This window comes from Chiloscyllium plagiosum, chromosome 23 (assembly GCF_004010195.1).
Source record: "Chiloscyllium plagiosum isolate BGI_BamShark_2017 chromosome 23, ASM401019v2, whole genome shotgun sequence".
Classification (NCBI taxonomy): domain Eukaryota; kingdom Metazoa; phylum Chordata; class Chondrichthyes; order Orectolobiformes; family Hemiscylliidae; genus Chiloscyllium; species Chiloscyllium plagiosum.
This window is the reverse complement of record NC_057732.1, coordinates 13,284,811-13,308,211: the sequence shown is the minus strand read 5'-3', so window position 1 is coordinate 13,308,211 and position 23,401 is coordinate 13,284,811. Positions and strand designations below refer to the sequence as shown.

At 38.6% G+C, this 23,401-nt stretch overlaps 1 protein-coding gene across 6 annotated transcripts in view; it reads right to left on the bottom strand.

Moving 5' to 3' along the window:
• The window catches only part of cwf19l1 (CWF19 like cell cycle control factor 1), a 38,185-nt gene that overhangs the window by 13,520 nt on the left and 1,264 nt on the right, over positions 1 to 23,401 (bottom strand). For 3 of the 6 annotated variants that reach the window (XM_043713558.1, XM_043713559.1, XM_043713561.1), the window contains exons 2-12: positions 21,767 to 21,851; positions 21,154 to 21,238; positions 19,873 to 19,974; positions 19,522 to 19,736; positions 18,949 to 19,067; positions 15,141 to 15,225; positions 11,937 to 12,083; positions 10,704 to 10,809; positions 5,937 to 6,016; positions 1,403 to 1,612; positions 779 to 898 (exon numbers count right to left, since the gene is read on the bottom strand). In XM_043713558.1, coding sequence (XP_043569493.1) covers positions 779 to 898; positions 1,403 to 1,612; positions 5,937 to 6,016; positions 10,704 to 10,809; positions 11,937 to 12,083; positions 15,141 to 15,225; positions 18,949 to 19,067; positions 19,522 to 19,736; positions 19,873 to 19,974; positions 21,154 to 21,238; positions 21,767 to 21,851 — 1,354 coding nt within the window. Of the gene's footprint in view, positions 1 to 778; positions 899 to 1,402; positions 1,613 to 5,936; positions 6,017 to 10,703; positions 10,810 to 11,936; positions 12,084 to 15,140; positions 15,226 to 18,948; positions 19,068 to 19,521; positions 19,737 to 19,872; positions 19,975 to 21,153; positions 21,239 to 21,766; positions 21,852 to 23,401 lie in introns of those variants that run through there. The other 3 variants (XM_043713560.1, XM_043713562.1, XM_043713563.1) reach the window with 3 other exon arrangements.

The window sequence follows — 23,401 nt, the reverse complement described above, 5'->3', positions numbered from 1 at the left end:
ACTTCAATTTTTAGATCTGGTCTATCCTTCTCCATCATTATTCTAAAATTGATAGAACTATGGTCGCCGGCACCCTCACTGACACCTCAGTCACCTGCCCTGCCTTATTTCCCAAGAGTAGGTCATCGCTAGTAGGTACATCCACATTTTGAATCAGAAATATCTCTTGTCCACACTTAAATTCTCCTCCATCTAAACCCTTAACACATTGGCAGTCCCAGTCTATGTTTGGAAAGTTAAAATCCTCTACAATAACCAACCTTCTTATAGCTAACTGAAATCTCCTTACAAATTTGTTTCTCAATTCCTCGTTGATTATTAGAGATGGGAAAGGCCTAAAACATGATGAAAAGGTACACTGGTGAAAATTTTAAAGAGAGCTGGATTTGAAGGCAAATGGGTGACTGGTGATGAAAATAGGCAATCAGCATTGTGATAACCTTCAGGTAAAAAAGAAGAAGCCAAGGGAATGGAAAGAGTGCACACAATGCATTTTGAAAACAATGCAAGTATAGTTTGGAGACTGAATTTTTAGTTAACTTAAATGTGCAGACAAAGAAATTGAAAAAAGTACAATACCACATGATAGTGCACTTATCTATTCTGAAGTCAGGCAGCTTATCCAACCCTTTAGCATTGACTATTTTGTATAAAATTTTCAGATGTAGCCTTGATAGACCACTTAGAAATTTTTTGTTCATCAATTGTTTATGGCTCCATGGCAAAAATAAGATTGCTTGTGTCTTTTGAGTTACTGAAGTACATTAAATAAACTCACTTGTTTGAGATCAGAATGTTCAGGGATCTCCAATAGCTCCATCCTCTGTTCCTCTGCTTGTACAATAAAAGCTTCTTTAATGTCCTCAGTTGTACAACTTTGGATAGGTACAGGAACCACCTGAATGAAAATGGAAAGTGTCACTCCGAACTAATTGCAGTTACCATCAAAACAGTTTACACAAAAGTCAGATATTTTGGATTTTGTATAGATTAATCTAAAAATAATTTTAAAAAGACATCATTGGGATATTGGTTCCCTCAGGAAAACTCATCATCATACCAGATGAGACAACATCTGGGATTATTTCAGACTTAAACTAATGAAAAAAAGAGCATTTGCTGTGTGAGCTGAAAGTGTTAAATAACAGAAGGACTTGATAGTTTTTCACAACAAAGTTTCCAACTCAATATTATTGTTTGTGGAGACTGTAGGACTGGTCTGGTACTTCTAAAACCAACCGATTTAAGATCAACCACATGTAAACATCAAATCTTAAATGCTCCTTGGATGAGAACAAATGATTCATGCTTCAAATCAACATATGCTGCTATTTTGAAAGTGGAACTTTGTCTATTGAAAATTCAAGGTTTCACTCAAATATTTGATGTGACAAGAAATTACCTGCAACTGTAGGTGCTGACTCCTGTAGTTTCTTTCAAACATTACAAACCTTTTCCCAATGCTCTTGTAAAACTTTTTCAAAGCCAGTTTATACTTCTGTACTTCTTCTATGACTTCTGAAGGAAGCTCTACCACTGACTGGTGGTGCCCAATAGGTAAAATGAGTACGTGATCAGGGGTTAAGCTACCTTTTGCAAGGGCAATATAACACTGTAAAACAAAAAACTTACAATCATTTAAGCTGATAAATTATCTTCTAAAAATACTTTTATGCAATGCAAATATTATATGTATATTGATGAAGTCATCCTGCAGAAAATCACAGTAAGCATGCATGTCATTTTTCAGTGCTCAGTTCCCTCGTGTGCAAGATTGTTGGCTATTTTTAGAGGCATTATCTTTTCTTCTTTCATACGATGCAGGTGCCACTGACAAAACCTGCAGATGTTTCCCATCCACTACTTCCTTAGAAAAGGTGGCAGTCAGTTGTCTTCTTGAACAACCATAAATTTATTTAGCATAGGGACTCTACAGAGCTGATGGGGGAAGGCATGAGGGGTTTGGTGGAGAGCACGTTCTTCAGCTATAGGGATTTAAGCCACACAGATAGGATCTTGATCAGTAAGGGGATTAAAGGTTATGTGGAGAAGGCAGGAGAATGGGATTGAGAAACACATCAGCCATGATTGAATGGCAGGTCTGCGTCTGTATCTATGGTCTTACGGTCCCACAGTGACATAACTCTAAATCAGGAAGGTGTGTACCTTGGAACATGTAGTGTTCCTATGCTTCTGCTGTTCTTGCCCTTCTTGGTGGTTAGAAATCATGGTTTTAGAAAGTGCTGAAGTTGTTTTGACAAGTTACTTGTCAATGCAGCTCTAATATAGTACATCTTCCTGCTACCATGCATTGGCACATGAGGGAGTAAATACTTGAATAATGGTGGATGTCTTTTTTTTATTTTTTAAATTAATTCATGGGATGAGGCCATTTCTGGCTTGGCCAACATTTATTGCTGAGCCCTAACTGCCAAAGGGTTACTACCTGGCCTGGCAGCAGAGCCCAGGACTCCTGGTTGCAGCGAGAGAGTAGGTTTCGCACGGGAACCGGTTCTGGCAGTGATCGCTACCATGTGGGCCCACTAGCAAAAAGATGGCACCTAAAAAGTGGTGATTCCTATGTTGGTTGGTCTGACTCAGGTGGCAGTGAGGTAGCGTTTGCGGGGTGGTGGCACAGGTATTGTGGGTGAGTTGGTTCAGGGCTCATGGTAGAAGCAGCAGAACAAAGACAGACTTTCAGTTATAGCTTTTCATTCTTAAACTATTCAAAATGCCACTCGACTGTGGCAACAGTCAAAGCTTTTCACGTATTTTACCGTATTATTCACTGTAAAACGCTGTGATAATAAATCATTAGACTCTTAATTCCATATTTTTTACTGAATTCATATTTCATGATCTACCATGGTGGAGTATGAACCCTAGCAACCAGAACGATACCTGGGGTCTCTGAATTAGCAGTCCAGCAATAATACCACTGGGCCATCACCACCTCGGTACCAATCAATTGGTCTGCTCTGCCCTGCATAAATGTCAAACTTGTGTGTTGTTGGAGCTGCAGGTGGAGGGTGCTCATCTAGGCAGGTGGAAGGTGTTCCATCATTTTCCTGACTTGCACCTTGTAGATGTGTGGACAGACTTTGAGGAGTCAGGAGATAACCCATCTCACGAATTCCCTGATCTTTTAATGACTGGCCCTGTTCCGTTTCAATGATAACCAAGCCAGGACATCGATTCTAAGGGATTCAGTGACATAGAACATAGAATGTTACAGCGCAGTATACGCCCTTCGGCCTTCAATGTTGCGCCGACCAGCAAAATTAATCTGATGCCCATCTAACCTACAGCATTCCATTATTATCCATATGTATGTCCAATGCCCATTTAAATGCTCTTAACGTCAGCGAGACAACTACTGTTGCAGGCAGACTGTTCCACGCCCCTACTATTCTCCAAGTAAAAAACTACCCAAATATATCTGTCCTAAATCTATGACCCCTCAATTTAAAGCTATGTCCCCTCATGTTAGCCTTCACCATTTGAGGTAAATGGCTCTTATCTAATCCTGACTACTTTATACATCTCGATTAACTCACCTCTTAACCTTCTTCTCTCCAACGAAATCAGCCGTAATTTCCTCAGTCTTTCCTTGTAAGACCTTCCTTCCATACCAGGCAACATCCTAGTAAATCACCTCTGAACCCTTTCCAAAGCTTCCACATCCTTCCTATAATGCGGTGACCAGAACTGCACGGAGTACTCCAAGTGTGGCCTTACCAGTGTCTTGTACAGCTGAAGCATGACCTTGTGGCTTCAAATCTCAATCCCGCTACCAATAAACGCCAACACACCATATGCCTTAACAACACTATCAACCTGGCTGGCAACCTTCAGGGATTTATGCATCTGGACACGCATCTCTCGGTTCATTCACACTGCCAAGAATTTTACCATTAGCCCAGTACTCTGCATTCCTGTTACTTCTTCTGAAGTGAACTACTTTACATTTTTCTGCATTAAACTCCATTTGCCACTTCTCAGCCCAGCTCTGCACCTTATCCATGTCCCCCTGTAACCCACAACAACCTTCGGCACTAACCACAACTCTGCCTACCTTAGTGTCATCTGCAAAGTTACTAACCCACCCTTCTACGCCCACTTCCAGATCATTTTTAAAAATGACAAACAGCTTGGCCCCACAAGAGATCCTTGCGGCACACCAGTGGTAACTGAGTTCCATGATGAACATTTCCCATCAACCACCACCCTCTGTCTTTTTTCAGCCAGGCAATTTCTGATTCAAACCACTAAATCACCTTCAATCCCGAAACTCCTTACTCTGTGCAATAGCCTACTGTGTGGAACCTTATCAAATGGCTTGCTGAAGTCCATATACACCACATCAACTGCCTTACCTTCATCCACCTGTTTTGGCACCTTCTCGGAGAACTCAATAAGGTTAGTGAGGCACGACCAACCCTTCACAAAACCGTGTTGATCATCCCTAATCAAATTATTCTGTTCCAAATGATTATAAATCCTACCTCTCAACCTTTTCCAATGCCTTACCCACAACCAAAGTAAGGCTCATTGGCCTGTAATTTACCAGGGTTGTCCTGACTCCCCTTCTTAAACAAGGGAACAACATTTGCCATCCTCCAGTCTTCTGGCACTACTCCTGTCAACAATTATGACACAAAGATCATGAGTCTCGTTTCCACAAAACCTCCCATCTGTCCCCCTAACTATGGAGTCCCCAATGACTAAAGCTCTGCTCCTCTTTCCCCTTCCACTCTGAGCAAAGGACAGACTGTGCCAGAAACCGGCGCCCCATTACTTACCCCTGGTAAATCACACCCCCCAAACAGTATCCAAAAACAGTATACTTGTTATTAAGACCATAAGACATAGGAGCGGAAGTAAGGCCATTCAGCCCATTGAGTCCACTCTGCCATTCAATCATGGCTGATGGGCATTTCAACTCCACCTACCCGCATTCTCCCCGTAGCCCTTAATTCCTTGAGGGGAACTGAGGGGAACCACCACAGGAGTTCCTTGCACACCTGCCAGTTCCCTTTCCTACCCCTGACGGTAACCCATCTATCTTCATCACGTGGCTGTGGAGTAACTAACTCCCTGAAACTGCACTCAATTATCCCCTCAGACTCTTGAATGATCTGAAGTTCATCCAGTTTCAATTCTCTAACACGGTACTTGAGGAGCTGGATTTGGTGCATTTCCCACAAATGAAGTCAGCAGGGACACTAGAGGTGACCCTTACCTCCATATACTGCAGGAAGAACATTCAACTGCCCTAACCTCCGTTCCCACCATTCTAAATTCCCAAATAGACTGCCAAAACAAAAACAAATGAAACAAAAAAGAAGACACTTGTCACCTTACCAATGGATGCACAGAACTTTTGTTTGGTTAGAGGAGGAGGATGGGTGGAAGACATTACCCGTGTAGCGTTTCATGTAAAGCAACTGCTCAAATATGTGACCTCGTGACTTTTCCGACTGCGTCCAGGAACTGAAAAAATCTGGAACTAAACTATATGCTCACGTATCCCGACGGGCTCCGCTGCTCCCTGGAGACCTCGTAGTACCATTGAATGTCAAGGGAAGATTTGTTCGTTACTGATCAAGCCAAGCTGGAATTATGTCTAGGTCTTGCAGCATATTAGTACAAACTATTTCAGTGTCTCATGAGCTGTGGATAGTACTGAACCTTAGATTCATTAGGTTTTAATTTGTGAATGTGACTGCCAGTGGTGTAATACACAAGAATGGTGTTAACAAATCAAGATGCAGCAGTAGTAATTAATTTTATCTGATCTTGCCAGAAATGCTACAAGGTTGCTTATGTAATTGAAACCAGTGTTTTGAACACTTTTGTAATCTAGTAGCAACCAATGCTCAAAATTTATGCTTTCTAACCAAAAGGAAATACTCAAATGGACATATAGTACTTACATGTGTACCAATACTGATAACCAAGTGCTTTTCTACTTCGGGACTAGCAAGGCAGAACCAGCAAGGACCTGTGGGCTGAGCTACAAGAACAAACACAAAGTTTCAGATGTGTACTTCACGTTACACCAAGTACTTTTTTTTATAAACTGAGAACAATGAGCATCTTTAATTTGGAAAATGAAAAATAAATTCATAAAGTACATTCAGTGAGTTTTAGAAATTTATTGGAATGCGTACAATGTGAAAGCAGGCCATTTGGTCCACAGAGTCCACATCGACTCCCTCCAAAGAGCATCCCATCCGGAGCCAACCCCTACCCTATCCCTGGAAACCTGCATTTCCCATGGCTAATCCACCTAGCCTATGCATCCCTGAACACTATGGGCAATTTTCTATTTAAAAGCATGGCCAATTCACCTCGCCTGCACATCTTCTGGACTGAAGGGGAAACTGGAGCACCCAGAGCAAACCCACACAGACACAGGGAGAATGTGTAAATACCACACAGAATCATAGAGATGTACAGCACAGAAACAGACCCATTGAATACAGGGAGAACTAGCCATCTGGATACAGAACTGGCTCAAAGGGAGAAGACAGAAGGTGGTGGTGGTGGGTGGTTTCTTTTCAGACTGGAGGCCTGTGATCAATGGTGTGTCACAAGGATCGGTGCTGGGTCCACTGTTTTTAGTCATTTATATTAACGATTAGGGCGTGAACATAGGAGGTATACAGAGGAACCTCGATGTTGGACAGGGGTGGAGGGGTTGGCAGGGGACAGTGTTGGATGGTGGCGGGGTGCGAGACTCGTGTGTGGTGTGCTGCTGCCTCATATCCCGATCGGAGAGCAGACTTAAAAAACTCCGAGCCCCAGTGGAAGGGCCTTTAAATCAATAAACTGAATAATCAAATTATCCAAACGAAATAGTGCCCACCCACCTCGCTAGGATAATCGAGGTTCCTCTTTAGTAATTTTGCAGATGACACCAAAATTGGAGGTGTACTGGATAACGAAGAAGGTTACCTCAGATTACAATGGGATCTTGATCAGATGGGCCAATGGGGCCGAGGAGTGGCAGATGGAGTTCAATTTAGTTAGTTAATTATTGGAAAAGCCAATACACTTAATGGTAAGGTCCTGGGGAGTGTTGCTAAACAAAGAGACTCTGGAGTGCAGGTTCATAGTTCCTTGAAAGTAGAATCACAGGAAGATAAGATAGTGAAGAAGGCATTTGATACGCCTTCCTTAGTTGGTCAGAGCATTGAGTATAAGAGTTGAAAGGTCATGTTGCAGCTGTACAGGACACTGGTTTGACAATATTTTGGAATATTGTGTGGAATTCTGGGTCTCCTTTCTATCGGAAGGATCTTGTCAAACTTGGAAGGGTTCAGAAAAGATTTACATGGATGTTGCCAGGGTTGGAGGATTTGAGCTATAGGGAGAGGTTGAATAGGCTGGGGCTATTTTCCCTGGAGTGTCGGAGGCTGACAGGTGACCTTATAGAGGTTTATAAAATCATAGGGCATGCACAGGATAAATAGACAAGGTATTTTCCTTGGGATGGGGGAGTCCAGAGTTAGAGGGCATAGGTTTAGGTTGAAGGGAAAGCTTGGGACCTAAGGGGCAACTTTTTCCACACAGAGAGTGGTACCTGTATGGAATGCGCTGCCAGAGGATGTGGTGGAGGCTCGTACAACCCCAGCATTTAAAAGGCATCTGGATGGGTACATGAATAGGAAGGGTTTGGAGGGATATGGGCCAAGTGCAAGCAAATGGGACTAGATTAGGTTAGGATATCTGGTTGGCATGGACGAGTTAGACTGAAGGATCACCCAAAGGTGGAAGTGAAACCCAGCTCCCTGGTGCTGTGAGATAGCACTGTTAACCACTGAGCCTCCATGCCGCCCATTTGAAAGCTTAATTTATGTATGCAACTGTATATACATGTTAAGCTTCCCTGTACTGCATCCCCATAGAACAGTATTACTACTTTTACACTGGATAGGCAGTGATCATAGAAAGGCAGTTACAATTGCTGTACCTGACTACTATCCATTGCTTCCTCTGGAAATGAGACAAATATAGGACGGGTTTTGAGATCCTCCTCCTCTCATTCTGTCAATGCAACAGCTTATTAGCACTCAATTCTACAGACAAAATTGGCTACTTAATGAGACAAAACAGCTTTGCTAATGGAATTTCACCTCAATGAATCAAACATGTTCAATAAAGGTTAGTGAATAAGAGAACTGAAGAGATCCACAGAAATGACTGAATGGTCAGACACAACTAAGAGTATATTTGAATAATCCTCAACTTTTGAGAAAGCAATTTAATTGCAATGTCTCAAGACACCTCTTATTTACTTCCTGCATAGCATATATTCCTTCCGGTTCAAACTTCTCCATGTTACAGGAGAATGAGCGCACAAGTGAGTGTGTGCACGTGAGTGCAGAGTTACAGAGTGAAAAAAAGTCCACTAATCAGCTTTACAAATCATACGTAATAATAATGAAGGTTTTCTTGAAGAAACAAGGATGTGTATAAGATATCTAATTTCAGAGATTATATTCCGCCCATTAAAATTTTACACTTTGATGCGTTTAATACAAAGGCAGTGTTGTATGATGCTTAAATCCACCATTCTATTTCCTATTGCAATAAAACAGACTGGTTAGTAAGGCTAGATCAAATGGGATTCAGGTAGAGACAGCCAATTGGATACAATGTTGGCTTAATGATAGAAGATGGGATGGTAGAAGGTTATTATTCGGGCTGAAGGCCTATGACCAACAGTGTGCCACAGCATTGGTTCTGGGTCCACTGTTGTTCGTCATTTATAGGAGTTATGGTTACTAAGTTTGCAACGATACCAAAATTGGAGGTGTAGTGGACAGCGAAGAAGGTTACCCAAGAGTACATTGAGATCTTGATCAGATATGTCAATGGCAAATGGTATTTAATTTAGATAAATGTGAGATATTTTATTTTGGTAAGGCAAACCAGAGCAAGTTTTATACAGTTAAATGGTAGGGCCCTGGGAAGTACTGTTGAACAAAGGGACCGAGGGGTGCACGTTCATAGTTCCTCGAAAGTAGAATTGTAGGTAGACAAGATGGTGAAGGCGACATTTGGCGTGATTGCCTTTATTGGTCAGAGGATGGAATAGAAGTTGGGACATCATGTTGTGGCTGTACAAGACTTTTAGAATACTGCATACAATTTTGGTTTCCCTGCTATGGGAAAGATGTTGTTAAACTAAATGGGACTGGAGTATTTGAGGGAGAGGCTGGGACTTTTCTCTCAGAGGATCAGAGCCTGAGGGGGTGACCCTATAGAGGTATATAAAATCATGAGGAGCACAGATAGGCTGAATAGCCAAGATATTTTTCCAAGGATCAGGGAGTCCAAAACTAAACGGGCATTGTTAAAGGCGACAGGGGAAAGATTTGGGAGACACCTGAGGGGCAACTGTTTCTCACAGAAGTGGTTTGTATCTGGAATAAACTGCCAGAAGTAGTGGTAGAGCTGGGTACAATTACAACATTTAAAAGACATTTTTAACAGGTACAAGAGGAGGAAAGGTTTAGAGAGATTATGGGTAAAAGTAAGCAAAGTGAATAGTTTTAGCGTATTATGCCCATGGATGTTCGCCAGTTTTGAGAAGATTTGTAGCTCAGATTGAGGTTCTGGATGTAGGTTTGCTCACTACATGAACCTTCCAGCTCAGCAAGCAAACCTCCATCCAGCAAAGGGAGTAGTTCAGTTTAGGATATCTGGACGAGTTGGACCAAAGGGCCTGTTTCTGTGTTGTGTGACTCTAGAAATGAGATGACCACCATCCTCTACTACAGTGGAATCTGGACTCTCCACCAGTGTGACATCAAGATCCTTAGTGCTTCCACCAGTGGTGCCTTCATTGGACCATGGGGATCAATTAAGAGGGTCACTGGAATAACACATGCATCCGTTGTCAAACTGCATCTACTAGCATCAAGCCCAGCTCCTGAAAAATCAACTCCAATGGATCAGCCATTGAGTCCAGATGCCTGAAAACTGTCTCCAACAGCAACTTCACTTCTACCAGCTCTTAGCTAGACAATGCATAAAGGCCTGCCAAAGGAAAGCGTATAAGAATATACTCAAAATTGTCCTAAAGTCTGAAAGTATTGACACCACTGGGAAGAGAAAGCTGCTAACTGCTTGACATTTCGGACATCACGTTCTGCAGCTGGACTTTATTTTTATTTTTTCTGTACTTCACTGACAATGACATCCTTAGGTGAGCAACCTGGACTGTAGCATAGCAATTAGCACTTTAAAACAAAATTTTGTTGCTTCTATGATTTAATTATGGGTAATGCAATTTACTAGTATAGTAAATACCTCTGCTTTTAGATATATATAAGCAGGCTGAAAAAATAAAGAGGTAAAGACCTAAATACAACTGGTGGAGCAAGGCACAAACAAAAAGAACAGGCTCACAATGAGGCAGTAGACTGCTGAGAATAGCAATGATCACAATCCTAAAATAATTTCCTTAAAGCTCCTTTAAGACTCAATTTTTCAACAAACGTTAAGAAAAAGACAAGTTACCTTCACATCAGAGAAACTTCAGGTTAGTGCATTAAAATAAGACTAAAAAGAAAATTGCAAATCTGTTTTCTGAAGTCTTTAAAATTTATTAATATGCTGTCACTTCCCAATTGCATCAGGAAAAAACCCGAAATCTTACGCACAAAACAAAAACGTTTTCAGGCACTTACGTATCGTTCGCGGCTGTTTTGATTGATGAGGTGAAGGTCTTCCTCCTTCAGATGATCTCTTCTTTCCTGCTTTTTTACTTAAGTCAAAGAAGAACTGATTCTCTCCCTGTAAAGTAAATTAGCTATTGGAGCAACTAATAGTAAATTATAAATTCATAAAACTCCTACACTGAAAGAAAACACTAGTGAAGGGAAGGCTCTACAGAGCAGAATGATTGACCTAAGCAGCACAGGAACTGAGGAAGTTTGAGTCAAAGGGCCAAATGGCCAACTCCTACTTTTCTGCAAAACCATTTCATTATGCCAAAAGATGGATTAAGTTTATGAAAACTTAACTCAAATATTTTTGCACAATTACAGAAGAAGTCAGCATTAGCAAATGTCCTGCTCTCATTACATGTTTGGCTAGATTTCAAAAATGCTTAGAAAGCATGATTTGCACAATGCCCTCCATCCTGCATATTTCATTAAATCCAATAAACTGTTTCATAATTACTTCTGATATGAATTTTAATTATAGACTTTTAATTAAGTTCTCACGCTTGCACCTGCTGGAGTTTAGAGTAATAAGTAACTTAATTGAGACATACAAGTTCCTGAGAGATTTTGATAATGTAGATAGAGATACAATGTTTCATCTTAGGGAAGAATCTAGAACTAGGAGTCACATTTAAAACAGAATTGAGGCTCATGTTCCTCCTCACAAGGGTCGAGTATCTTTGGAACTCTACTTCTATACTCTCTTCAGGAAGAGAGTCTTTTGAATATTTTTAAGGCAGAGATTATTGGAAAGTCAGGAAAGATTATCAGGGTAGATGGTAATGTAGCTTTGAGGCTATAATCAGATCATGCATGATCTTCTTAAATGGCAGTGCAAGCTCGAGGGGCTGACCACCCACACCTGTCTCATGTCTGTGTGCAGTTTAGTCCACGATAGAGAGCTGGAAATATAATATTTCAAATTTCACAGATGTCAGTACAGCTTTACAATCTGGACATATAATGAAATATAAGTAATAGGGTTTAGTGTTGTTTACATAAAAGTAAAATCAAAAGAAATAAAAATATGAAAACTCCAATGCCATATTATACTGCCAACACCACATTTCTGGACCTTAGACAACGGTATACAAAATGTATTTTGGACTCAGAATAATTGCATGCATGAAATTTTATGAAGGACAAATTATTTTGATTTGCACCGAATACTACAAGAAAAGGTTTCCTACGTACACTTACTGTTGCAGTTTCCTCTGTATTTGTCTTTTGAAATTCCTTCATCATTTTCATATATGGACTTTCAGTTACATCCAATGGCTGTTTTACAAGTTCAGTTGGATCCATTGCACACAGGGGCATTATGTTAAATGCGTACAAGTACTATAAAAACATAATTAGAGAATTAATGTTCAGTTAATTTTGGCATAAACTAAAAGATCAGACAGATCAAGTGAAACCCTAAGTCATTTAAATTAGAATCATTTTTTTAAAAATATAATTGTCTTATTTTTAAGGGAGGCAGTTAAAAGCAAATTATAAAGCTAGGAAACTAACAAAATTTAAACAATAGATCCAATGAAAGATGTGACCTACTCGTGCTCCTAATTCATAGAGATAGACTTTGAATGAGCAAAAATCTGGCAGGTGAGAGTAGGAGGAGAGAAAATATGAAATTGTTCACTTTGAGAGAAAGAACAAAAATGGAGAGTATTATTTTAATGGAGAATGACTGCAGAATTCTACATTGCATAGGGACCTAAGTATTCTAGAACACAAGTCACAAAAGATCAATATGTAGGTATAACACAGTCAAAAAGGCTAATTAATGAGAAGCTATCCTTCATTACAAATAGAATTGACCACGAAAGATCAGACATACAGAGCATTGGTGAGACACATCTCAAATACTATGTGGAGTACTGGTCTCCTTATTGAAAGTCTAAATGCGTAGTAGGCAGCTTAGAGGTTGTTTACTGGATTGATAGCTGGAATGAGCTGGTTATTGTACGAGGACAGGCTGGGTTCGTTTCTACTAGAGTTTAGATTAGCTATGGATGACTCAGTTGAAATATACAAAGTGATCCCGAAAGATCTTAACAAGGTATGTATGTAAAGGATGGTTCTTCTTGCTGGAGTCCAGAATTTGAGACACTATTTTAAGGGTGAAACAAGGAGAATGTGTTTCTCGAGAACTGTGTAAATTTTGAACACTGCTTCAGAAGGCGATGGAAGCTATGTTACGACAGATTTTAAAATCAAAGGTAGTTAGATTCTTGTTAGACAAGGGGACCGAAGATTAGAAGTAAGTAGGAATTTGGAATTCAAAACACAAGCAAATTAGCTATGATCATACAGAATAATGGAGTAGGACAGAGGGTCAAATGGCCTACTTCTGCTCCTGTCTCTATGTTCATACACCTCCTATCCATCCAGTTAAATCAAAATTGAGTAAGAAATATTGGAGAAACAGCTCACAAATATCATGAGGACAGACGAAGCAATAAAGAACTATTCATTTTTTTTGTTCACGAATTGGTTAGAATAAGCACCAGCTTTTGAAATAAGTGAGATATGAAATTTATGACCTCACATTTAGAAGAAATTTCAGTAAAATTATACTTTAAGTTTCTGAAAAGGGGAATGTTAAATTATGAAGTACATCAAAATTAATTTAATTTATACATTAAAGATCTGCAAACCAAAAGCTTGTACATGGCTCACAAAAAAATTAAAGTTAAAAAACATTAAACAAAAGAAAATTATTTAAAATAAAAGCCTGAACTTAGATTTTTATAACACTTGTCATGCCGTCAGAATGCGCAAAAGCACATGACAGCCAATGAAGTACTTTTAAGTGTGGTAATTGCTGTAACTAGGCAAATATAGTATTCAACTTTTGCATCGCAAGAACTCAAAAACCGCAATAATTATGAAATTTACTTTTGATGGCTAGCTGTTAGGTAGGATGCTATAAATACTGCTCTGGATGTGTCATGGAATAGTTTTTGTATTAAAAGGGTAAAAACAGACCTTTGTTCAACATGCTGTTTCAACAACAGCACCTCAGACAAATTTTAATTCATTCAAGAGATGTGAGCATTGCTGTTGAGTCAGCATTTATTATCCACCCCTAATTACCCTAATTGGGCGGCACGGTGGCACAGTGGTGAGCACTGCTGCCTCACAGCGCCAGAGACCCGGGTTCAATTCTCACCTCAGGCGACTGACTGTGTGGAGTTTGCACGTTCTCCCCGTGTCTGCGTGGGTTTCCTCCGGGTGCTCCGGTTTCCTCCCACAGTCCAAAGATGTGCAGGGTCAGTTGAAGTGGCCATACTAAATTGCCCGTAGTGTTAGGTAAGGGGTAAATGTAGGGGTATGGGTGGGTTTTGCTTCGGTGGGTTGGTGTGGACTTGTTGGGCCGAAGGGCCTGTTTCCACACTGTAATTTAATCTAATCTACCCTGAAGAAGATGGTGATGGTGAATTACTGCCTACAGGCATTTGGTACACCCACAATTTCTAGTCTCTGACCTGCTGAAGCCATAATATGCATTTGGCTAGTCAATGGCAACCTGAGCATATTAACAGTGTGAGAGTGAGCAAGGATAATACCGTGGAATGTCAAGGGACTGTGGCTACATTCCTTCTTGTTCGAGATGGTCATTGCTCGGCACTTGTATGGTACAAATATCAATCCGAGCCTTTGCGACATTTGGAAATGGACTATTTCAGTATCTGAAGAGTCACAAATACTGCTGAATATTGAGCAAATCAGAGAACATTCTGCAGTTTGCACTTTACAATGGAGGAAATATCATTGATAGAGCAACTGAAGGCCCAACACTGAGGACATTCCATACAACGTGCTCGAGCTAAGGTGACTGACCTCCAACCACCATAACGATCTTCTTTTAGGATAGGTATGACTCCAACCGCTGATGGCTTACTTTTTGATTTCCATTGACTCTAGCTCAATATAAATTATGTCTTTGTGTTTCTGAAAACACTTGAACCTCTGACCTTAGAGCTATGAACCAAGGCTAATCAATGAAAAGTGTAAAGAGATGGCCATTTATTCCATAACAAAATTTGGATATTTTTCAATTTTGAAAAAAAAGTGCACCAATCATAAGTAATTTTACATTCATCTCTCAAGTGACACTAATTGTAGACTGAATACCCAAACTGATGTTGTAGCCCACAAATATTTATTCTGCATGTTTAATGCTCTTCTCAACTACTTTGAAGGAAAACAGATTATGAAGACATTTCAGAAACAAATTACTGAAATGTTTGAAATATTAGGATTTAAATAAAATAAATTTGGTAAACAGTTTGATAAATGAACTCAAAAGGGAAATCTACATTAGCATTTAAAATTTGAAATGGTTGTCCCAATGTACAGTCATGCTGGTAATTTTGAATTTTGCTTACTTACCTTTTTCTTACTAGAATTGCTGAGGTTTGCCAGTGCTATGAACCTGCTGACATGCTGTGCATTTTCCTGTAGTATCACATGGTTTCTATATAAACCAAACAAAAATCCTTTTATTATAAAACAGACATTAACTTAATTACATAAGTTTATATCTCCACAACTAAATGCAAAGGATGGTCCTTTATCAAAGTACATTGAACCCAAAACTGTCCTAGACTTTCTGTGCAGCCTGTCATAGAGATGTACAGCATGGAAACAGACCATTCGGTCCAACCCATCTATGCCGACCAGATATCCCAACCCAATCTAGTCCTATCTGCCAGCACCCGCCCATATCCCTGCAAACCCTTCCTATTCATATACCTACCCAAATGCCTTTTAAATGTTGCAATTGTACCAGCCTCCATCACTTCCTCTGGCAGTTCATTCCATACATGTACCACCCTCTGTGTGAAAAAGTTGCCCCTTAGGTCTCTTTTATATCTTTCCCCTCTCAGCCTAAACCTATGCCCTCTAGTTCTGGACTCCCCGACCCCAGGGAAAAGACTTTGCCTATTTATCCTATCCATGCCTCTCGTGATTTTTTTAAACTTGTCGTTAGAAGATGTTAGTTAAAGTACTCTGAACAATCAAATTCGGTTTCAAAAAGTATTAAAGGGTAAAAAGAAAACAGCTAAAGATTATACTGCCTCATCAATATCTTGCCGACTGGAATTAAAAATAGATAATTATAGATGGACAATATGCTGCATGTGGGACAATGGGAATTTTCACCTTTCAGAGAATTATTAGCACATTTTTACGTTACTTTGTTTTTAAAACATTAGGCCAATTTCCTTCCATTTTGGGTATAATCAATAATTGGGTAATAAGTTTGACAAAGAGACCTTGGAGTGCAGGTTCATAGCTCCTTGAAAGTGGAGTTGCAGGTAGATAGGATAGTGAAGGCGGCATTTGGTATGCTTTCCTTTATTGGTCAGAGTATTGAGTACAGAAGTTGGGAGGTCATGTTGCGGCTGTACAGGACATTGGTTAGGCCACTGTTGGAATACTGTGTGCAATTCTGGTCTCCTTCCTATCAGAAAGATGTTGTGAAACTTGAAAGGGTTCAGAAAAGATTTACAAGGATGTTGCCAGGGCCTCAGTATCTTTGCTGAATGCTGGTTTGTTCTACAATCCACAGATAATAAAGGAGTTCAAATTCAGAAATTTTTCTTTACACTTAATGAAGGGTGATTGCACACCTAAATTGAAACTATGAGCAAGTTGTTTTCATAGAATACACATTAGAAAGATTTATTACATTTGATAACATGAATAAGTCTGCAGCCAAGCCATGTTCTTTTGAGCAAGTTTACAGGCTCGGCATGTTTCAAACAAGTATGGCATGTTTGTCTATTGAAGCTGTATATCATACAAACTCATGACAAGTCTATGATCTCGATGCGTGGCCCTGAAAGATGCTCAGTCTATTGCAGATTACTCAGGAACAGGAAAGTGTCTCAAAGATTTGAGCAACAGGTAAATACCTGACTCTCACATGCTGCTACTTTGCAGTAAATAAGCAAGTGACATTCTCCATAAACAGGATGCTGCAGTCAAGCCAAGCTGCCGATCATGCAAATGAGTAATGTGGTATACAAGTTTCAGTGCCAGCTTGTACCAGGTATGTAGGTCTGAAACATTCACTTGCTATCATAGATGCTGCTAAACATGCTGAGTTTCTCCAGCAATTTCTGCTGTTTAAGGTTTCCAGCATCAGTAGTTCTTCTTTTTATTACATTAAACAACACTTCCCTTTACCCGCCTGCAAAAGGCAGCAACCCAACTATACTCAGTCAGCCCATCCTTGCAAAAATCAGAACACATTCTTCAGTACTACATGTAATTTAACTATTACTAAGTAACCTTGACTGTGCTAAGAATTGCATCAGAAACCAATGCAGTATCGTTAGTGGCATTTTATTTTGTGTAGGCAAAAGAACTACATGCACACATCATGCCCTTTTCACTGAAAAACGTTTATCATTAATGAGAGGATTGAGTTTAAGAGGTTATGCTGCAGTTCTGTAGAGTCCTACTTAGATCACACTTGGAATACTGTGTTCAGTTCTGATCACCTCACTATAGGAAAGATGTGGAAGCTTTGCAGAGAAGGGTTGTCAGGATGCTGCCTGGACTGGAGGGCAAGTCTTGTAAAGAAAAGTTGAGGGAGCTAAGACTCTTCTCATTGGAGTGAAGAATGAGAGGTGACTTGATAAAGATGTACAGGTTATTGAGAGGCATAGATAGAGTGGATAGCCAGAGACCTTTTCCCATGGCAGAAATGCCTATCAAAAGGGGGCATAATTTTAAGGTAATGGAGGAAGGTTTAGGGGAGATGTCAGAGGTAGGTTGAAGAAGGTTTAGGGGAGACGTCATTGTTGGTTCCTTAGACAGTGGTGGGTGCATGGAATGCACTGCCAGCAGTGGTAGTAGAGTCAGATTGATCAGGGATATTTAGCGGCACTTTGATAAGCACATAGAAGTTTGTACAATGAAGGGTATGTAGGTTAGTCTGAGAGACCATCACAACATCAAGGGTCAAAGGGCCTGTACAGTTCTATGTTCATATCAATTCCCAATCCCTGCTGTATTCCCCGTAGCAACACCTTGACAAATCAGTCTATTGACCTCATCTGTTGTTAATTAGCCACCTAAAATGGACAGGCGACAGATCTTACTGCATCTTCATACCAATCAGCACTGTCACCGCATGCTGTCTAAACTGATATCCCATTCAAAATTTGGTTTGTGTCCCATTCCTGATGACTACCAAGATAAAACATTTTGACTTTATGCTCCTTATAATTACCCAAACTGAGTTTTAAAATAGTGGTCACAGATCCACATTTCTTAACTTGAAACTGAAGGTGAAATTTTATTACTTTATGATCAGTCACCTACAAGGTTACAGAACAATCCTGTCTCATTGCATACAAGTAGCCTGCTGCATGTTTGATGCTAGAACATACTGTTCTAAGAAAATGTTCTGAATCCACAGTACACCTTATTTTCTAGGCTATCTTTGCCCAATCTAATTTGTTCGATCAACATGAAGATTAACATAAACTGTGATAGTTCTAGCACCTATCCTGCAGACCCCACTTTTCTTTTCTTGTATAAAGCAGTTAGAGGTTCTATAAACTATCCTGCAATGGCATCTTTTCTTCCAACAGAACAAAATACTTCACACATTGTGGGAAATTTGTTAAAATCCGAAGCAGCCATCTTGTTACATATTAAAAGCCTGGAAACCATTTTTAACCTCATATTAGTGTCTGCTTGCTAAGCTTGTATTTTCCCACGCTCAGTGAGGTGGTTGACCTTGCAGTTGTACTAATATCTGATAGCGAACTCTTTCTGAGCATCTGAATATTCTTCTTTTACAAGCAGCAATTGTATTCTAACGCTTGCTTATTAGCTACTAACTAGCACTGTCCAGATACTATGTGACTGGGGCTAGTGACTAGGCAAAGTGCCTACTTGCTCATTATACTACAATTAACAGTTTGCTAATTGACCATAACCTATATAATCATGCAACTCTCTGCATCTCGTCAGAGTAGCACATGACCATTCAGTCAACTGGTCTCTCCCTGTGAGCTCATAAACAAACAAAGTCAATAACTTAAGGTTTTGTGTGGCGCGACTTATTGTTCCTCTAAATTGGACCACTATGAGCAAGTCACCCACTGCATAATTTATCACATCCCCAACACACATATAGATATAACTGTTGATTATGTTTAAATGATCATACTGATACCTGTAAGGTAATCTTTCGTAATTGGCACCTTCTAATGCAGCAAAATGATATCGTGGCTTTAGGGCAAAAGCAAGGTGAGAGACAGAGATGGAACCACATGATTTTGTATCAATACCTTCCTGTCAAATAAAGTTAAATACTTTTCAAATCAATTTTCACTAATAGGCTACAAAGAACAAACAGCAACATCCATATTAATGTATTCAATTTAGTGACTTTACTGTACACATGTTCTAACTATTTTGGAAAAAAGGTATTTAAACAAAAATCAAAAATGTTTCCTGCTAAGCAATTAGTATATAATGTCTTATTCAAACTTTTTAAACAATTACATAAACTCTATCAATATAAAATTTAATTTGTTCTGTAGTCAAAATAATTCTCCAATTTAGATACATAAATTTGCAATATATTGAGATCGAAATTCTACAATTATAATCAATGTGCACAAACTGAAGTAAAAACACAATATATAGAATTTAACACCATAAACACGATTCAAATGTTATTTAAAACTGTTCAGCTGCTGTTGTACATTAAAATTAAAATGAAAAAAATTAAACAAAAACTGACCAGATTATTCCCATATTGCCACACTCCTTTTGGCCACTGTGATGTCAGCAGAATGTCCACACCCTTGAATTTGGAATTGGTGGTTAGTAAGCTCTTGAGCGCAATCATGTCTTTTGATGTATAGCAATAAGCAGGAGCAGGTTCATGATGAGCCTCCGTACCACTCAAGTAAGCAATCTGCAAACCTGACGCACCTGTAAAAACACCTTTACGACCTAAAGGAACATAACAGATGAAAATTTAAGAAAAAGCCTACAAGGACCAAAAAAAGTTAAACAAGTCAATTAAAACAACATAAAGAATGCACACTCTTAATTTAGACAAATTCAATTTACAAAGTATGACACATACCTAAATAAGTAATGTTTTCTGCCAATTCACACCCATCTTTATCTGTGAAATATTTTGTGGTTTCCTGATTGTTAGCTCCCAATGTATATGTCTGTATGGGAGCTGAAAAAAAAGTAAAAAAGTATGACCCAAATAATATATTTTTGATTAATCCCACAAGAAACAATTCACATCTACTGAGCGTCTGCATTTTGTTGTTCCCACATTTTGTTCTTCCCACATTTTGTTCATCACAGAACAAGTTTATGATTTTGATGAACTATCACAAAAAAACTTTCAAAAATCAAAATAAACATGTTATATTATGCAATGATCAACTGAAAAGACCAGAATGCATGAATGTGCATGCTTACTTGAATACAATATTTTCAGAAATTTCTGCCGATATTGCTTATGCTGTTTAATTAGATGCCTGAAAACTTGTCCAACACTCAATCATTACAATGCACACTATTTCAGATCTATTCTTTCCACGTTATTTAGATGTCAGTACTCCATTTTTGTTTCAGCTCCAAAGTGAAGACATAGTAATGAGCAAGAATTTAAAATACTCTGTAATATTCATACAATTTGCTCAAATTCATTATACTTGATGTAAAAGAATGTAATGGAATACATTAACTAGGAGAGGAGTACATTGAATGAGGTAATTAGGAATTAACCACTACTAGTAATTACAAACAATGCTCACATTGATCAACACAAAACTCAAATTTGCACACAGCATCCAGCAAGGAACTTACTGAGCAGATACTGGGCAACTCAGTCTGCTGAAATCAATTAAGCTTTTAAATATTTTTAAATATAGATAGGGACTCAAGCATGGTGTCACAGGACCCCCTAATGGATCTTTTAATTTTTCAGATCAGTTTGAAGAGATAATGACAGACTTCCAGAACTGATGGACTTGAAACTGGACTTTCATGCCCAGAGGTAGGGAAATGTATTAGAATCAACCTTGTTGGTGAGATGTTATTACACACGTATGGAGCAGATGGGAGTTGAATCTGTGCCTCCTGGTCCAGAGGTAGGGATCTTACCATCAAACCGCACACTTCAAAATTTATCTTTTACAATAGTAATTAATCAAACTCAGCAACTGGTAATTGATTTGATAAAATAGCTGCAGCTCAAACTACTGAGCTTTATCAGATGTATCCAAACACAAATGGCACATTAGTAATTCTATAGTGATGCTGATGTTCATCACAGATAGTGAAAATTCTTTGCAACATTCAAGCATTTTCAAGGTTTTAAGAGAAATTTTGCTCAATGATTTACCCTTCTTGGCTCCAGATTTGTATTCTGCCCATTCTGACTCTGCCTCTGCTGTAGTTCCAAAGAAATTCCCCACACACAACAGCAACTATAAACGAATAAATTATATATCAAATCAATATATCTGGTCCTCTGCCCCCATAAATGTTGCCTAATAGTTAATAATTTTAACAGCTTAGTGAATTAGTGAACCATTTTTGTCAAGTTCTTAATCAAAACACTTGACTAAAGTCAAGAATATTGTTTTTAATTCAATTTTGTCTGCAGTAATTATAATCTCCTAGTAATAATTTTGTCATCCCTTCAAAAAAAAATGAAGTGAATTTTATCATAATTACATTTTGATCCAAATTGGACACAAGGTACTAACTGTTAGATTCCAAAATGTCAATGTACAGTCCCCAAAATAAAATTACAAATTCATTTGCATAAAGCAACCATATATTAGTTTTAAAATTGTAATATATCTCTAGATTAAAAGAAATAAAGTTCTCAGTTCCCATCAACTGCTCTTAACACTTGTTTATATTCAACCTACATCGAAATCAGACATTTGTTTTTTTAAAAGTAGCATTTAAGGCACTTTATAAGGTCCATTTATAAACAAAAAACTCACATCAAAATCTCCACTTTTCTTCTGAATTGATCGCACTCTGTTGTATAATGCATCCAGTTTTCCTTCAACATCTCCACAAGCCAATCTAAAAAGTAAAATAATTTAAAATTATTTTTGATGAATAGAGCCAGTGCAGTCAAATAGTACAGGAGATTAAAATGGGCAATGTTTCTGTTAACTGCACTCAAGATATTAAAGCTATGTTGAAAACATGAAAAGAAAGCAGTATAGAAAGTGTTAGTATAAATAAAAAGCCAAACAAGAGCATTTGCCTCAAAAAGTTGAAAATTTTTAAGAGTTTTGAACTGCATCTTAGTTTTTCCACAACTCTTTTCAACAAATATCCTTGTTGACTAACCCACACACATGATAAAGACAATGAAGGATCAGTAACCATATACACTATGCTTGAGGTTATCACTGTTAAACGATTATTAAACCTATTGCATAAATTCAATGAACCTTAGAAGTTGCAGGTGCCAAATCCTGAATAACTACTTCAAACAGATCAATTTTCTGACTAAGTCACTGCTTCCATCTACTAAAATATTCCAACTACTGCAAAATCAAATATTAGCTGCCAAGTTATTTATAAGCATGTCAGTTTTCAATTATTCTTTTCCTTTCTCTCGCGTCTCATTGTACACCTCAAGTTGCAAAATTCAGCTTCAACATTTTTACACTTTCTTACAAATGTGCCAATGTCAAAAGATATACAAATGAAAACATATTCTGAATCCGACCCGAATTAGCATTATACCAATGCTCAATGTGAGGAAGTTTATTCAAAAAAGAGGTACCAAACTAATTATACTGTCAGTCTCTTTCTGAATCAATGGGTTGTATTAGCTACAACTCCACTACTCAACTAACAAAGAACATCTGTGCAATTCATTTATATAGGAGAAATTTACATTCATTGATTACTTACCTAATAATCTGAAACTACAGCTGATAAGAAAACCAACAACAAGAGCTCAAGTCAAACTCAGAACTGATTTTTTCCAGCTCAGCAAAGTAAAATAGCAACACAGATAAAATAAATTCAATGGAGTCATTTAGTATTCCAACCTCTAATCTGGAAGGTCCAGGTTCAAGACCCACCTGCTCCAGATCTGTGCTATAACATAAGTGAACAGACTGGTTTTTAAAAAAATCTATTTTATTTTCTTGGGCTATTGTGGTCAGTGCTAAGTGTCCCCTACCTCTGGGCCACAAAGCTTGGTTTCAAGTCCCACCTGCTCCAAAGGTGTGTAATATCATCTCTGAATAGGTTGATTATAAAATATCTGTTTTACTTTCTTCCCACTTTCTACAAAAGAGGGAAAGAAAATACCACTTATTTTCACTAGTTCACATAACAGCAACATAGAACATTGCTCTGTACTCATCATGCTGCACAATATTGAATAGTCTCCATTTCTCTTGTAGGCTGCAACAAAGGTTAATTTCATCGTACATTGGCGATGTTTCTTTCTCATATCTGACCAAGTTACTTCACTTAATTTTCATCTCCAACATTAACCTTGCTTCTTTTATTGATAGTTTCCAAAAGCAACATCAATATATCCATTGCCACAGCAGCTTCCAGACATTGGATGAACGAGATGTGCATCAATTACATACGTGTACTCA